This window comes from Danio rerio, chromosome 19, assembly GCF_052040795.2.
Source record: "Danio rerio strain M-AB ecotype USA chromosome 19, GRCz13ab, whole genome shotgun sequence".
In the NCBI taxonomy this organism is placed as follows: Eukaryota; Metazoa; Chordata; class Actinopteri; order Cypriniformes; family Danionidae; genus Danio; species Danio rerio.
Window position 1 is genome coordinate 31,956,590 of NC_141039.2, and position 18,451 is coordinate 31,975,040.

General features: G+C 35.0%; 1 protein-coding gene and 1 long non-coding RNA gene across 3 annotated transcripts in view; both read left to right on the plus strand.

Moving 5' to 3' along the window:
* Positions 1–4,600, plus strand: part of LOC147832587 (uncharacterized) — a 348,986-nt gene extending 344,386 nt beyond the window's left edge. The window contains exon 8 of the long non-coding RNA XR_015516901.1: positions 4,524–4,600. This is a non-coding gene — a long non-coding RNA (uncharacterized LOC147832587). The remainder of the gene's footprint in view (positions 1–4,523) is intronic.
* An 814-nt stretch (positions 4,601–5,414) lies between these two features.
* hdac1 (histone deacetylase 1) lies at positions 5,415–15,375 on the plus strand. 2 transcript variants are annotated; one of them, XM_087293865.1, is made up of 14 exons: positions 5,415–5,522; positions 7,774–7,886; positions 7,972–8,089; positions 9,358–9,432; positions 9,518–9,656; positions 10,265–10,406; positions 10,491–10,583; positions 10,670–10,778; positions 10,859–10,999; positions 11,093–11,201; positions 11,525–11,652; positions 11,755–11,913; positions 12,043–12,091; positions 14,595–15,375. In XM_087293865.1, the coding sequence occupies exons 1-14, from the start codon at positions 5,471–5,473 to the stop codon at positions 14,620–14,622; spliced, it is 1,455 nt and encodes a 484-aa protein (XP_087149991.1). In that variant the 5' UTR covers positions 5,415–5,470; the 3' UTR covers positions 14,623–15,375.
* The last annotated feature ends 3,076 nt before the right edge of the window (positions 15,376–18,451 follow it).

Here is an 18,451-nt window from a genome sequence, read left to right on the forward strand (position 1 = left end):
ATCTGTATGTATAAATACCAGATTTATTGTTTTAGGTTTTGTGTTAAATTGTTTACAAAGCAGTAAATTATTCAGCAAACTCTACTCTTCAATTCAGTATAAAAGAGGAACATAAATTGTTAATGCAAATTTCTCCATAAATAAAATACACCATTGCATAAAATAAGTATTACATACTCATATTAGCAATATAAAAAACAACATCTTTTAAATTTTCAGATTACCTCTGGGTTTAAAATAATTTCACTTTAATGAAACATCTTGTAAAACTACTTTGCTTGAAGTTGTGTTTATTTTTATACTTATTATTATTTTATTATTTATATTTATTTGCATATCCGATCTAATCCTGACACACACACATTTTAATTATTAGTTGAATTATCACTTATGAGTCAACTGCAATTGGAAGGCTTTGTCCTGTTTTCAACATTAAAATTCTTTATTTACAGTGTAATAAATGTTGGAACCACTTGAGGGGAGTAAATGGTGAGTAAAATTCCCCACAATCCCTTTTAAACATCATAACTATCAAGTATCAACACATAGATGTTGTCATTTTACTTTTATTCCCTCACTAGTTAATGTATTAAGGCTAACATGAACTAAGAACAAACATTTACATTGTAATAACCATGCCAAGCTGACTGCATTAGTGTTGTAAACTTTTACTAAAGTGAAATGGTTGTATGTTATTCTGCATAAAAATGCTCAACGGTGCTTTTTGTTACTTGATAATTCTAGAAACTTGCCCGTAATCCAAATACATTTCAGTCTGCGGCTAATGGGGGGGTGGGGGGATAGTCTTCAACCACATCAATGAGGATTACACATATTGTATTTTTATACCATTAAATGTCAGTCAAAACTTATAGGAAGAGAAGCACCTTTCCGTGGGCATTAATCTGGAAGTCTGCATTTAATAAATATGTAAATAAATGAATTTAAGTAATGTTTAATGCACTTAATTTTGTTGATAACTATGTGTGTATAACATTTTTGAAACATTGTTACTCTTCCATAAGTCTTGTCTGCTCACGAGGCTCAATTTTTAATACAATAAAACAGTAACATTATAAATCGTCAGCAGTTAGCTCTCTGCAACTCTCACATGGCAGCTCACTGAAGTTAAGCAGGGCTGCACTCTGTCAGTACCTGAAAGGTAGACCACATGGGAAAGCTTGGTTGCTGCTGGAAGTGGTTTTAGTGAGACCAGCAGGGGGTGCTCAACCTATGGTCTGTGTGGGTCCTAACGCCCAAGTATATTGATGGGGACTCTATACTGCTAAGATGAGATGCTAAACCGAGATCCTGACTCTGTGGTCGTTAAAAATCCCAAGATGTCCTTCGAAAAAGAGTAGGGGTTTAATGGCCATATCATAATTGGCTTCACTTTGTCTCTTCCAGTTGAGATTTCTGTGTGGAATTTGCATGTTCTTCACGTGTTCGTGTGGGTTTCCTCTGGGTGCTCCAGTTTACCTCACAGTCCGAAGACATGCGGTGAAGAAGAATTGGATTAAATAAATTGGCCATGTATGTTTGTGAATGTGAGAGTGTGTGGGTGTTTCCCAGTACTGGGTTGCAGCTGGGAGGAATAGTGTGGAATAGTTGGGCGGCCACTGATAAATAAGAGACTAAGCCGAAGGAAAACAAACGAATGAATGAATAATATATAAAGATTTCAGATGCAAAGGCCTCTAAGTGCTATCTGAATTTTTCTTCTAACTTGAGTATTTTTCTCAGGCTCCTGTATGACGATGATGAGTGGGTCATGGCTGCTGACTCTGTGCAGATGCAATCTGAGCTGCATCCAATACTTTTTAATGTGCTTACCTAACCCCACCCTTAACCTTACTCCTCACAGTGACATATTAAGTGCATTGTGTCTGAGATCGCATCTCTGAGCGATGCAATCTCAGCTTGCATCATAAAGACTGCATCTTTATGTATAGGAGAGAACTTCTATATATTATTTAAATAAAATTAATATTTTTAATAAAATAAAAGATGTTTATTGTAACATCTTGAAAGGAGGGCTGCTAGAGAGCAAGACATCCTTGAAGTATAAACATTCTTTGTGTATGTGTGCGTTTTACTCTTCGTCGGAGGAGACTAAAAGACTGGAGTTGAATTTCATCTCTGGTCATCCTGACCACATGAATGGCCCACTGTTATGTCTGATCATTGTTTTCTTGTCGCATGCGTATTCATTAGAGATTTTGTTCTGGATTGCACACACACGTGGAGTTTTTCTAAGTGTATCTATGTTTTAGCCAGTCATTTTGTATATGTATAATGTGGACTTTAAGTTAGATAATAACTGCATTGGATTTAACAAATGATTAACAAAATTAACAAATCTCACGAACATCACAGACAGCATCTAAAAGTGACAAAATCAACAACGTCAACATAAACAGCAAAATCAAATAATGAAAACTGGAGCATCAATACGCTATATAATGTATTCATACTGCAAAGCATGCTGAGATTTTTGTACTTTGCCACACCCAGTAAGTGTAAGGTGTAGGCCAAATCTGGGCAATCAAACTGTGGCCCAGAATGGGGTCAGTTCTATTTCATTTGGTTGAATTCTGGCTAATATGTGGCACTGCTTTGGCTTATTTGTGGCCCAGATTTGACAAACAGAAGTGGACCGCCCTAGAGCCATCATTCCATTCAGTATGTGGTAAGTGTCTGGTGTGGGGTTGATCTGGGCCAGAATAAAAGCAAGCTGTGGCCCAGAATAGGGTCAGTTCTGGTACATTTGTTTGAATTCTGACTGATATGTGATATTGCTATGGCTCAATTGTGGCCCAGATCTGGCAAACAGGAGTGGACCAAACAAGTGCCATCATTCCATGCAGTATGTGGGCCGGATGTGTCTGGTGTGGGCCAAATTTGAGCCACGTGAATTTTGCTAGCTGGGTTGGAAATGTGAGTCAACTCAACTTAGAGAGATTCTTTGTTTTAACTTAAGATGTTAAGTTTTGGTTAAATATATTGTAAAACTCAACATCTTAAGTTGAAATTTAAGTTGAAAAGAAACTTTCTAAGTTGCGTTGACTCACATTTCCAAAGCAGCTGGTGAACATGAGTTTGTAAGTTTAACCAAGTGAAATGTTTTACAGTATGTCAACCCTCCCATTTTTCACAGGATTCGCTGCATTTTACAGTTCTATCCCACTGTCATTCTGTTTAAAATTGCCCTGTAATGTTATTCTTTCTATAAAAGAATCTCAAATGTGATGTGTACCCTAGTATATTTACATCCCAATGTTGACAAGTATGCTGTGTGTGACTTCTGAAGTAGGTTTCTGCTGATGAAACTGTTTTCAATAAACTTTCTTTTATGGAATCTCTAACTTTGGGTCTTTTTTCATCATGGTCATTTTTCACTTGCCATAGGTTCAGTGGTTTCACTTTTATGTCATGTTATGAATAGGCTACTTATAACTTATTTTCATTATTTAGGAATATATACAACAGAGGCTAATAAAGAAGTTTAGAAGAAAGATTTAGACGGCATAAACTCTTCATATTGTTTTCTTGCTGTGTTTTATGATTGGGGCGAGGCAGTGGCGCAGTAGGTAGTGCTGTCGCCTCACAGCAAGAAGGTCGCTGGGTCACTGGTTTGAACCTTGGCTCAATTGGCGTTTCTGTGTAGATTTTGTATGTTCTCCCTGCCTTCATAATTATGGTGTCTTCTTCATCATGGTTATTTTTGGGGGTAAACTGTTGTTCCCCAGATTCAGTGATTTCACTGTTATGTCATGTTATAAATAGGCTACTTATAGTTTCTTTTCATTATGTTTAAAGTTAAATAAAGAAACATAGACAAATGAGACTGAGAAAGAATTTTAGAAGAAAGTTTCAGATAAACTCTTCATATTGACTTCTTGCTGTGTTTTATGATTATTTAGTATTTGTTTATCAATCATTAATATTGATTCTAGTTTAGGTTGATTATCTGCTTTGTATTTTTCCATGTAACACTAAAAATATTAACTGTCTGTCGTCTTTGAATTCAATTGGTCCGTGAGAAATATTAAGTGTATTTATGTGTAAGTATTGAAATGACGTGTTTGAAATTGAAATGAATGAATTTTTCTTCAAGGGTAGGCTACTTTTGAATAGAATCCAGGTTTGTTAACCACAAAAATTATTTTAATTTAATCAGACATTTCTTTTTGAGCACAAAATCATTATTTTTGAAAGATCCTGAAGTAATTAAATTGGTGTCTTCTTTAAAATGGTGTCTTCTTCATCATGGTTATTTTTGGTGGTAAACTGTTGTTCGCCAACAGTAGATTCAGTGATTTCAGGTTTATGTCATGTTATGAATAGGCTACTAATAGTTTATTTTCATTATGTTTAAAGGGAAATAAAGGAACATAGACAAATGAGACTGAGAAAGAATTTTAGAAGAAAAGATAGCATAAACTCTTCATATTCGGCATGTTTTATTGTTTTTTTTTTAATTATTCTTAAGGTTTTATTATTTTTCACCTTTACTATGATAGAACAAGATTTTAGATGAAGCAGAGAGAGGGGAAGGATCGACAAAGGACCTCAAGCCAGGAATCAAACTCGGGTCACCGTGAGCATGTCTGTGCTATGTCAGCAGCACACAGTACCACTAGGCTATGCACCGACATTTCTGCATGTTTTTTAATTAATTATTATTTGAATATCAGTCAATAATATTGGTTATTGTTTAGGCTGATTATCAATGTTGAAAACATTCTGCTTCATATTTTCTGTGTAACGTTGTAAAAAATATTGACTTAAATGTACTTGTTAATATTTAATGGTTAAGTGAAAGAAGAGAAATATTAAGTGACGTATTGAGTTTGGTTTGTTAACCACAAAACATATTTTAATTGATTTAATTAAACATTTCTTTATAAGCATATAATAATTATTTTAAAGGATCTAAGTCTATGGTGAAGTTTTTAATCACAAAAGGCAATATATTGGAAAATTATTGACCTACAAAATAGATATTGTAAATTGAAATGGCATTTTAAAATATTACTGATTTTATTTGGCTATATTACTAATGGTCACTTTAATGCAGCCTTGGTAAGCAGAAGAGAATTCTATTAAAGTAGTAGATCCCTAGTATACTTGTATCCTATATGCTATAATTTACGAGTGAATTACCAAAGAAGAAAACCTTGTGGAATAAACAATTTACAACTAACTGTCTTAAATAAATTAAATATTCCGGTATATTATAGATCCAGTCCATGTTGGCGCACGTTTAAACAGCTGTGTAGTAAATGGATCTAGATCTAAATGCATAATTAAAGCAGAAGATAAATCATTGGCGGAGAAACAAAAGAATCACGCCTACAGTGATGGAACCTGTACCGTGATTGGCTCAAAGCTGCCCGAGACAAGTTGCTATTGAAGTTTCTCAGTGCGCAGAAAGCCCGGCAGGCGCAGGCTGTAATTGGAGGGTAAAATGGCGCTGAGTTCTCAAGGAACAAAGAAGAAAGTTTGCTATTATTATGACGGTAAGAATATAATTTTTGCCCCTGCAGTATTAAGATCTTATGTTCAGCAGAAATAAACGCAGTGCCTGCTTTGGATGAATCAATGCTTAAGTTCCTTTGAGTGCTGATTAATTGTTAGCCGGGTTTAGCCGCACGGTGCTAAAGCTAGTGTGTTAGCATAGCCTGCTAGCTCCTCTTCATCCTGTTGTTCTTCCTCACTGCTAACAGCATGGAGCTAACTCAAGCACAATTCACACTATTCTTTTTTGCAAGTGTGCAGAATTCTCGTACACTTTACCATGTGTAGTTTTATATCCCGCGTCTTGCATCGATACAATTAGCTTCATACTGTGGACCGAAAGACTTTAAATGAATTGAGCTCTTTGCTTTTATTGATGCACTCACTGCTAGCATCCGAGCGTGTGTGAATGATGCTCTAGTTTAAAAATGTGGACTGTCTTCTGCTTTTTGTCTTTCTGCTTCCAAATATTTCTTTGCTTAAAGTCGCATTTGAACATTATTTTGGATTGTGGTGAAGTGAAGAAGGTTGATCTTGTAGCTGGCTTTGTGTCTAGTTGAAGGCCTATTAGATAAAGTGATTGATCCATAAACCTAGCTAACGTTAATATTAATTATTTTCTTATTAGAATAGAATTATTATTTTCTTCAAAGGACATTTTTGTATTTAATTATTTTAAACACGTAACGGTGTATCTATAGTTTGAGTTAAGAATATGAGTCTAGATATATATTACTATATTTATATGTAACTTACTATAGATACATATCACTATATAAACATATCTATATATTTGTTTTATTATGTCAATCTATCCATCTGTCAATTTTTTTATTTATTATATTGTTATTTGTATTTGAATGCATGTTAGACTTTTTTTACTCTAGAGTCTAGACTTGTAAATGTAAAAAATGTATTCTATTACTTTTTTTAAAAATTTTTTATTTTATTTGTTTTCTTTTGTAATCTTTTTGCCGTGAAGATTACTTTGATTCCGACATGATATTAACAAGTGAATAAATAGGATCTGGAAATGTAGTAATAGGGGAAAAAACTATTTATTTTTGTTAATCTGTAGTATATTGTACAATTAAGGAAAGGATGGTTTAATATTTGCACATTTAGACTTTATACTTAATAATATGATTTCAGAAACGTATTGCTAATTCTAAATAGTAAAATCATATTAGCAGTCACTGACTTTCAAACTACTACGTTGCTTACAGTCAACTAAACATTGTTAATGTTTTTGATGTCATATTTACATGTGATCTCAAGCCGAATATTTAAAGTATCATGGTAAACAATATAGGGAGCATGCCATAAACTCTCACTGAATGAATGCAAATATGAAACCAACTTTACCTCATTTGTTTTACCATATGAATACAATAAATCTTTAGGGAGGGCATCTACATAAAGTCAAATAAACTAATTAAAACCATGCATAAGTACAAGAAAAGTTTCATATACTAAATGTAATATACAAAAGTGAAAGTTACAATTAAAACTGTCGTTGTTTTTATTTTTTTTTTAAACAAATTTAACCATATTCAGGTATGGTAATTGAATACAAAAATAAGAATAAAAAATTTAACTTTATTATAGTTCCCAACTGTACAATTTCTAATGTCTGAATGCTTATAAAACCCTCTTACAATCTCAGGCCTCAATAACACATGCACATGATAAAGTATAATACATTACAAATCCTGCGATTAGGCATGGGCCGGTATAAGATAATAAGATCACAGATTCACGGTTTTATGGTATTGTGATTACTGCTCTAAAGTTTGTTCTCTTTAAATGTCTTGGTTAAAAAACAAACTTTTCCCTTTTGAGCTCAATATATTTTTAATTTTAGAAACATTTAAAATATTTTGGGACAGTAAGCATGTTGGCTAAATTAATCATTGACTTCTGCTGGCTTCGTTTGTTTCAAAAACACAGCTTTCTTCACAATTTTAAAGGGCATCTTTGGATATTTTTGTTTGCCTGTAGATACTGTAGTCCAAAAAAAAAAAAAAAAGTCAATAAATTTTTTTTTTCATCTACCTTGGAAATGGTATTACAGAGAAATTCATTGTTTTAAAACCTTGACTTTTCCAAACCATGGTTTACCTTGAAAACGGGTATCGTCCCATGCCTACCTGCGATGTGACAGTTGTGAGTGATCTTATTCAATGTTGATGCTGTAAAGATGTATTGTGCATCCCTTTGGATAATGCTTAAAAGTTGTGATTGATTTTGCAGGGGATGTCGGGAATTACTACTATGGTCAGGGCCATCCCATGAAGCCCCACAGAATCCGCATGACCCACAACCTTCTGCTCAACTATGGGCTGTATAGGAAAATGGAGATTTATGTAAGGGAAATAAACAAATGCTTATAACTTAAGGGATTTGTTTCAGGGTTCTAGCTTAGTTGATTTTATTTTTTCACTTCTTTAGCGACCTCATAAAGCCAATGCGGAAGAAATGACCAAGTACCACAGTGACGACTACATCAAGTTCCTCCGCTCCATCCGCCCAGACAACATGTCCGAGTACAGCAAGCAGATGCAGAGATGTGAGTTGCTCTTTTTATTTTATTATTATTATTATTATTATTTTTTTTTTTTTGCTGTGGATGATCTGACGTGAGGTCTTAAATAGGGCTGTAATGATACATAAGTCAATGATTTTATATGTTTTTAGATTGTTTTATAGCCAAAAAGATGATGTTATTATTATTAGAATTTCTAAGATGTGGTGAATGAAATGTAGGCCTATGAGTAATTTGGTATTGACCTATGATGGTGGACTTATATTGACACCACTATTCATAATTCTGAAGCTGAATTAAAATATGCTTGCACTCTGTGACTGACTACATCTAAAAAGGGCATTTACTCTAACGTCACTCATTTGTCATTTTATTAGCGTCCGTCTCTTATTACTAATCAATCATGATATTAAACATTTATACAGGTTGTTTTACACGGCATACTGGCACTCTCAGTGTTCATTTGTTGTCATGTAATACACGTGAGTCCAGAAATGGATTGGATAGCTGGACATGCACTACAACTCTTTATAAATGAATCTTTTATTGTGAATCTCTTTTAGAGCTGCATGATATTGGAAAAATCACACATTGTGATAAACATTGGGATATGAAAACAGTTTCACAAGATAGTTTGAATTGTACTATTTGACAGTTTTGTGGGGAGTCTAACAGTATTCAGGTACAGAAGTTGAATAATTCTAATGCAAAAAATGCTTTTCTTTCTTTGTTTCGTTTACTTTCTAGTAGGGCTGTGATGGTCACCGTGACAACCACGTCATCTCGGTGGTTGTCCATTGCCACCGGCGGTAGTACGTGATGTCACGTACTTTAAAATACAAATTTGACTTACCACCGCGGTAGTAAAAAATTGTCATCGTCACAGCCCTACTTTCTAGTCCAAGTAGAGTCAAGTAAAAATGCTTTGTTTTCAACTTCAGAAGAAATGTCAAAATTAAAACTTTTATTCTGAAATCAAGTAAATTATCTGCCAGTAGGCTTAGTAAAATCTTGTTTTCGCTTTGAAATGTAGATATTTAGACTAGAAACAAGACAAAAATTAAGAATAACTTTTTTTTTTCATTGTATTAATTCCATATAAATACAGCAATTAAATATAATTCTGTTTCTTTTGTTCAACCATTATTCACGCTCAACATTGTGTATCTTGTGACATAACTATTGCGAATATCCACATTGCTGAAATGACATATTAAGCAGACCTAATATCTATTACTATGTGTCATATGTTACATCCGATAGATGTTAAATGAGTTTTACTGTTTCTGCAGTTAACGTAGGGGAGGATTGTCCTGTCTTTGACGGCTTATTTGAGTTCTGTCAGCTCTCAACAGGTGGATCTGTTGGTAAGTGATTTCTCCCTTTTGAATCCGCTTATAACTTGATGCAGTTAATTACGTTTGTCTGACCATATATTCTAATAATTCTCAGCTGGTGCGGTGAAACTCAACAAACAGCAGACAGACATTGCCATTAACTGGGCAGGAGGTCTACATCATGCTAAGAAATCAGAGGCATCTGGATTCTGCTATGTCAACGACATTGTACTGGCCATTCTGGAGCTGCTCAAGTATGCTCTTAAGTTTAAAAATATAAATACAGACAGCAATGCTTCTACTTGAATGTTACAGTAAAAGATTTTAGTGTTTTCACATGCTCTAACATCAAGTTATTTCAGTTTTACCATTGAAAATATGTAATTCTTTCACTTTTTAAAATATTTAAGATCCTAAGTTTTTAGTGTTTAGTACCTATTTTTATAATTATTGACACTTCTCAGCTTTTTTAATAGCATTTGTTTAAGATTATTTTTGCAGTGTTTGTGATGTAACAGCTAAAACTACTAATGATTTATCAAGCAGCAAAAAAACAATGTTAACATTTATCATAATCAAAAGTGCTATGTTTGTATCAAGTCAATATTAGAAGGATTTCTGAATAATTAAGATGTATATATAATTTTTTTTTTATGTATAAAATCAGTATGCATATGTCAAATGGATTAGTAATTTTTCTATTATTGCAGGGTTTTTTTTTATTTGTTTTTCTTTATGTAAAAGGTATTTTTTTCTCTATATCATTTACGTAAATAATAGTGATTTAAATGATTGAAAATGTTTTCTTTCCTTCCTTAACCACGCTGTGACATCTAACCGAAGGCCTTATAAATCTTTCTAGGTACCATCAAAGAGTGCTTTACATCGACATTGACATTCATCACGGTGATGGAGTTGAGGAAGCCTTTTACACAACAGACCGTGTCATGACTGTGTCTTTCCACAAGTATGGAGAGTATTTCCCGGGTACTGGAGACCTCAGAGTAAGTTCTGCAAGTTATGTGTGCATTTAGTTTGGTTATAGGAAAGGGTCCAAAACTCATTAATTAATAATATATTTTTTGCAGGATATTGGTGCAGGCAAGGGGAAGTATTACGCTGTAAATTACCCGCTCAGGGATGGTATTGATGATGAGTCCTATGAAGCCATATTCAAACCTGTAAGTCTGTAAACCGTACCAGATGTGACGATGTGTTTCTCTGAAATCAAGTCATGCAAATCTCCTTGTTTCTGATTGTCCTGTAGATCATGTCCAAAGTGATGGAGATGTACCAGCCCAGTGCTGTGGTGCTCCAGTGCGGCGCTGACTCTCTGTCCGGAGATCGATTGGGCTGCTTTAACCTTACCATTAAAGGTATAAAAGTTTAATAAAACTTCAGAAAAGATTTCTAAGTTGGCTAGGCTTCATGTCTAAAAGCTTTGTGGGTTCTTCAGGTCATGCCAAGTGTGTAGAGTACATGAAGAGCTTTAACCTGCCGCTGCTCATGCTGGGAGGTGGAGGCTACACCATTAGAAACGTGGCCCGCTGCTGGACTTTCGAGACAGCTGTAGCACTGGACAGCACCATTCCTAATGGTCAGGAAATACTCTGCCTTGGAAGATTTTCTCTTGTGTTTTTTTATTTTTCAAGGCAAACTTCACTTAACTTGTTGATTTTTGTTTCATCAGAGCTCCCGTACAATGATTACTTTGAGTATTTTGGACCTGACTTCAAGCTCCACATCAGCCCCTCCAACATGACCAATCAGAACACAAATGACTACCTGGAAAAGATCAAGTAAGTGGGGTAAAGGACTAGAGGTGCTCCGTTTATTTTCAATTACTTTGAGTGGTAAAAAAAAAGTGTAGTGACTGTTTTATGTCAGGGAGTTCTGTTTTTAACCCTCATCGATAAGCAAAAACTAGACAATTAATTGTTGCATTTTTTTTTTTTTTACTTTCCCAATAACATGCAACCTTAACCTTTTAACTGAATTGAGTCCGACAAAAAACTACTTTGAACATGTAAACTGTAACTATGAAACATTTCTAGGCACTATTTTGAGCTGGTTGGATCTTTCTCTTTGTTTAGTGTTTGCCTCATGTTTCCCCTCTACACAGGCAGCGTCTGTTTGAGAATCTGCGGATGTTGCCTCATGCTCCAGGCGTTCAGATGCAGGCCATCCCGGAGGATGCAGTTCAGGAAGACAGCGGAGATGAAGAGGACGACCCTGACAAACGCATCTCCAGTGAGCCACACTTCTATTACTGAGACTTCTGCAATTGAACTTCTTGACTGGTTTGAGAAAGCTGAGTTTTCTGAATGCAAATTGTTTGCCGTTCTTCTCCAGTTCGTGCTCACGATAAGCGGATAGCCTGTGATGAAGAGTTCTCAGACTCTGAGGATGAAGGCCAGGGTGGACGGAGAAACGCAGCCAATTACAAGAAGCCAAAACGAGTGAAGACTGAAGAAGAGAAGGATGGAGAAGAGAAGAAAGGTGAGCCAACAGGTACAAGCTGCTTATTTTCATTTATTAGCAAGTACAGCAGATAGATTTGAGATCTTTTGTTTGATTATACAGAAGTATTGTGTTTGAGTTTAGACAAGTGAGATTAACACTCTTCATGTTTAATACCAGATGTTAAAGAAGAGGAGAAAGCTTCAGAAGAGAAAATGGACACAAAGGGGTAGGTCATCACTCTCATTGTGGACTTGAGAATATGTGCTTTTCTGATATCAAGTGTCTCACTCGAAATTGGAGCCATTTTAGTTCCACGTGCCCATAACTTAATGTGACCTCAGAATCTAGATGGGCACATAATTATTATATCACATCTTCTGCATTGCCTTGCACATGAATGCTGGATCAGGCTAAAAGATGAACTTTTATATGCAGTGCTGCTTAATGTCAGTTCCAAAGCAGTGGGTCAATCAATAAATCTAAGGCAGGGTGGATGTTGCAAGCTTCTGTTTACAAAACATGGCATGACAACCATTTTATTTAATGTGCAACACACTGCAAGAGATGCAGACATGAGCTTTACGGTCAAGCATGTCCATTAAGTGTGTGTTTGCATAGAAATGCAATCGCTTATTGGAATGGAAAGACATGCATTTATTTATTGTTTTTGAAAATAGCGAGGACCAGAATTAAGAACCACTATCTTAAAGCAATAGTTAATGCAAAAAAATGACCCCCTAATTTGCCCTCAAGTTTTTGTCTATATAACTTTTATTTGTTGAAAGAAAAAAAAAAAGAAAAAAAAAAAGAGTTAACAAGTCTTTCAAATCAAATCAGTTTGTTTTTGTAACGGTAATATTTGACTTTTTTTTTAATGATCAACTGTAATCACAGAGGCCAAACACACATTGTGTGACGGATGTATATGATGAAGTTAGTAGACCCATATGTTGCTTTATAGGAGTATGGTATAACACTATAGAGTAACTACTTGTTTGTCATTGTTTTCTGTGGTGAGTGTGGCAAGTAGTTTCCGTGTCTATTCCCGGAGCTACTGCTATAAAAGTGTCATGTCACACCTCATCTACATAAGCAGTACGTTCAGCCACTGCTGGAACTCAGTGTTTGGAGTTCATAATTTTAAAGATTTGAAATAAAAAAAAAAAACATTTTGTTGCAAAAACTATCAATTCACATCAAAAGACATGCGTTAAACCCCCTGCTTCAAAATAAACCACAATTAAACATTGATCAGCATGGGAGAGCTAGCAAAAAATGTAAAACTACTCTGTGTTAAAATGTTAGAAAACTATCAAAAACAGTCCTATATTTACTTTCATTTTTGGGCAAAAAAATTGTAAAGCCACTTTTTAAGTTGAGTCTTGAAGAAGTTTGACATATTTGTAGACTTGTGTACGGAGTTCCCACACTGCCTAAATTTCAAACATATGAATTCAAGGTAGTTTTTAATTTTTAATTTTAATTCATATTGATCTAAGAGCTATCCACACAGAAGAAATGTGGAACCATTGTAATCTTAAGTGTGTTGATATTAGAGATGTACCGGTTTGGCCACTGAAAATGTTATGCCATTTAATTAACCCTCTAATTTTTGTGGCTTCAGTCAATGTTGGGGTTTGCCTTTAAATCTGGAAGACAACTTCAATGTCTATGTCAATGTATATCTTATCATTCAATATGTACAATAATTATCGAGATGACATTTTTTATTGAGACAACCCCCCCCCCCCCCCCCCCCCCCACTCGCTCTTAAGTTCTCGCACAAAATCGCTTATCACTGCGTATCTACAATGTAACCTGTACATTGTACGTTTGTAATATTTATATTATTTGCTACTTAACCTCATGTGAAACTGAATCTGTCTCGTTTTGGAGTCTGTTACTGTCCACCAGAGGTCACATTTTGGTCTCGGATGCATTCTTTGAGAGCCTTTCTGAATGAATGAAATATAAGGTTTTCCATCAAGGCAACGCAGGGTGCTGAAATATAATTGGCTATACTGTCATTTGGCGGGTTCAACGACCAAAACAAAGACAGACATTCCGACATGGAAAACACATTTTCAAAGCAGAATATCTGACTTCAGCATTTTTTTCAGATAAACAAGAATGTTCACTTAATATGTTTGCAGATATTTAAGAAACACGCTATGGTACTTTATGCTCTAGAAGAATCAAGACTTACATACAGCACCTTTTAACAACAAATATAGGTCCTTTAAAATAGCTTGAACTTAGCTTGTGGTGTTATTTCTACAATTGTACTTTGAAAGAGTTTATTTTTCAGTCAGTTTTTAAAAACAGCAAAGAAATTCTTCATTTTAAAAGTCTTACATTTTAAATGGTATACGTGAGCTGACATAATGCACTTTATCAATACTTCACAAACCTGATTTGAATATTACCAGTATTGAATTCAATAATACAATTAAAAGTTCTTTGAAGATCAAAACAGTCAACAAAATATCATGTTAAGGACTTTCATTGTACTCTGTATGCTGGGGTTGTGAATCGCAAAGTTGTTCAATTTTTCAAATATTAGTTATTTTGAAAGATTGAATTTGGTGTCCATGAAAGGGTGGGAACCCTGTGCTTGTGTGTACATTTTGTTTTTAAGGGGTTAAAATGTCAGTGTTCATTACAGTAGTTTTATTGTTGCAAAGCTTGATTTTCTTAAATGCTTATTTTGGTTTATTCTCTTGTTACAGGCCAAAAGAAGAATTAAAAACAGTGTGAGGTGGGGGAGAAGGACTGCCAGTCCTCCTGGATGCATGTACTTAAGTCGTCAAACACCCTCATCTTCAAACATCAAACCCACATTTACACACACACACATACACATACATGCTAGATGTTAGCTCTAGTCCTGAGCTAAGGACTGTAAATTATTTTGTAAGACTCGTTTTACTATTTGTAATCTAATGAAGCGGTATAAAAGTTTTTACATTTACAAGTGTGAAATGACCAGATGTTTTTTTGTTTCGTGCTTTGGAACCATGTTTGTTTGCCTCCCTTATGTTACTATTTAGCGACGATAGCACCTCAGACACAGGACCACAAATAGCACATAACTTTACTGTCCCATCATGGGATGCTTTTTTTTCTCTTCCCCCTCCCCCTCAAATAATTTTAAATCATGGATGGAGATACTTATTGGCCGCTCTTACTTGGGTTTTCTCTGCGGATGCTGTTTGGTGTCCGGTGTCCTTTACCTCGTTTTTAAGCGCTAAATGTTTGGTTTTTATTCTGGTGTCTGTCTCTCGATACCTACATCTGTGCGGTGTGTAAGTACTCCGGTATGGTCGGGGCATGGCGAAGGCTTGCTGTATTGCTGTTAGATTCAAGATTTTTCTTTCTGTTGTGCTTTATTCTAGCATGTCAGTCGTGCAGCTGACCAGACATTTAGCCGTTTGGATTTTCCAGAGTTCAGTGGTTGTGAAATGTCCTTATTATAACAATGATTTTGGTAAATAAAGAGAAGTTCTCTGATGTTTGTGGACTTTTTTATTTTTATTTTTATTTTTTACTTTTACACAGACATTTCTTGTCTTCTGATAGAGGATTTACAATAATTTTAATGCAGTTTATTTAATCCTGTCTATTTTTTAAAATAAAATTATTAATCTTAATTTCTTTATACCTAGACTAAATTAATTTAGCAAATTAACATTTGTTTAAAGAAGAAAGTTTAGACTTAATTTTGTAACATTCTTGATACAATTACAAATATACATTGACTGGTCACTTTATAAGGCACTTTATTAGGTATACTGTCCCAACTGCTGCAATCCCATGGTAGAACTCAGTGTATGCAGACATAATCAAGACGGTCTGCAGCAGTTTAAACCGAGCATCAGAATGGGGAAGATGATTTAAAGTATCTTGGAACATGGCATGCTTGTTGGTGCTGGTCTTTATTTCAGAAACTGCTTATCTACTAGGATTTTCATGCACAACCATCTCTAGGGTTTACAGAGAATAGTCTGAAAGGGGAAATATCCAGTGAGTGGCACAAATGTGCTGTTGATGTCAGAGGAGAATGGCCAGACTGGTTTGAGCTGATAGGAAGACAACGGTAACTCAAATAACCACTTGTTACAATCGAAGTATACAATGAGCATCTCTGAACGTACAACACGTCTAACCTTGAGGCTGGTGGGGTAGAGCAGCAGAAGTCCACACCGGGTGCCACTCCAGTCAGCTCAAGAACAGGAAACTGAGGCTACAATTCACACAGACTCAGCAAAATTGGACAATAGAAGATTGGAAAAATGTTGCCTGGTCTGAGTCTCGATTTCTGCTGCGACATTCAGATTGTAGGTACAAAATCTATTTGCAGGATAACACGCCATGTCATTAAGCATCTTGATGTTAGACTGGTTTCTTGAACATGACAATGAGTTTAAGGTACTCAAATGGCCCCACAGTCAACAAAGCTCAATTCAATAGAGCACCTTTGGATGTGGTTGAACAGGAGATTCGCATCATGAATGTGCAGTCGACAAATCTGCAGCAACTGTGTGATGTTATCATGTCAATATGTAGCAAAATATCTGAAGAATATTTCCAGTACCTTGTTGAATCTATGCCATGAAGGATTACAGCAGTTCTGAAGGCAAAAGGGGTTCCAACCCTGTATTAGTAAGGTGTACCTAATAAAGTGAATGGTAAGTATATATTTTAATTGGGACAATTTCTACACTGTACAAAAAAATAACTTCACATATGTTATTAACCTACAGTGTAAATCTAGACATGCATGTGTGAATGTATAGGGGTGGTTTTGAATCTCTGGGATAAACATGTCAGTTTTCAAAAACGTTAATGTAAGCATTTTTAATCAAACCATAAAGTTATTTCTAAAAATAATGTGTGTATTTAGTGAGATTTTGTCTAAAAAAATGTTGAACTTAAATACTGCCACTGTAGACTAGCTTATTTTTGATTGTCTAAGCCAGGGGTGCCTAAACTTGGTCTTGGAGGGCCGGTGTCCTGCAAAGTTTAGTTCCAACTCCAATCAGACACACCTGGGCTAGCTAATCAAGCTCTTACTGGGCTTTCTAGAAACATCCGTTTAGGTGTGAGGCAAGTTGGAGCTAATCCGCAGGACACTGGCCCTCCAGGACCGAGTTTAGACACCCCTGGTCTAAGCTTTCTCAATCACACATTCAGCATCGATTATCATGAGTCTAACTTATTTTGAATCTCTATTTTCTTTCCTTTTAGTTTAATGTAAAATAAACATTTGTATGAAATATCGGTTTTGGGCATTATTTGTAATTTTAGAAATCTTCACCAGCAACACATAAATATATATTTTAATTTTAACACTGATATCAAAGTGTGTGTATCCTCGAGTCACATTAAAGGATAATTTATTAAAGCCTAAAAGGCATTAAATATAAAAATGAAATTGTATAACATGTAGACAATTTCGACTATGTTGTTTTACATTTGATTATAGACAATTTCATTATTTAAATACTGTTAGACTCTTCAGATAAAACATCAAGCAGCTTTTATATTTATTCTAAAGTATTTTTTTTTTTGCTTGTAAATTATATATATTTTTTCAATTGCACAGGATACAAAAAGATTAGATCATCCGTGTCTGTCTAATTGATTAAATCTTTCCAACTATTCAAATCTGGTAAAATTATATTGATATCACAATATATAATCGCATCATATATAGTGCAGCCCAGTTGAGATGTTCATTTTGTATCACTTTGAATTTTTGATTAACGTGATTTAGTTTCAATTCAACCTTTAATATACAGGTCAAATCACATCCAATCATCATGCATAATGTAAAAAAAAATTGTTAGACAATCTGAACTGTAGCTACTCGATTCTTTTCCAGGATAGATCTTAAAATCCCTTTCATTTAAAGGAGCAGTAGGTGATCTTCCACAATACTAACAGCTTAGTATAAATCTCTGAATCACAGTCCCTCCCCTGCCGTCCAGAGCCATGCCTCCTGAAACGAGAGCACACGCACCTTTAAGATGACAGCAGAACCCTCTCTCATGTGAGCGATTAGTGCTTGTCCGGCGGTGTGCAGAAATTACACCCATTACTACTGAAATGCTATTTCAGAGCGAATATACAGAGTAGCATGGTAAACAATATAAGGAGAGGGTCACAGGTAGTTATTGTTAAAAAATTATATTCACATGTGACGTAAATATAAAACCATCTTCACCTCAATAAAGCAGGCTAGGTGGAATAGTGATATTTACTTGTGTTTTGTTATTAAATAAAATCTACATTTTCGATACTGTAAAAGGTCCCTTACGAAACTAAAAATAGCACATCAATCCTTCATCGGAACATTTTAGTGGCCAAAAAAGATTAAATAGTTTTAAACAGAACATTATCTGTCTAAAAGAAATCCTTCAGCCATGGTGTCATCCTTTCACCAGCATGCAAAGGTAACTCCAACATTGATTCATTTTTAAAAAAAAAAAAGTTGATTCAGCATGCTTTTACAGGTCGCGCGTGTACGCTCGTGCTCTCTCATGAACGCGCAATGCACAAACAGCGGAGCTGTGTACAAACGGCT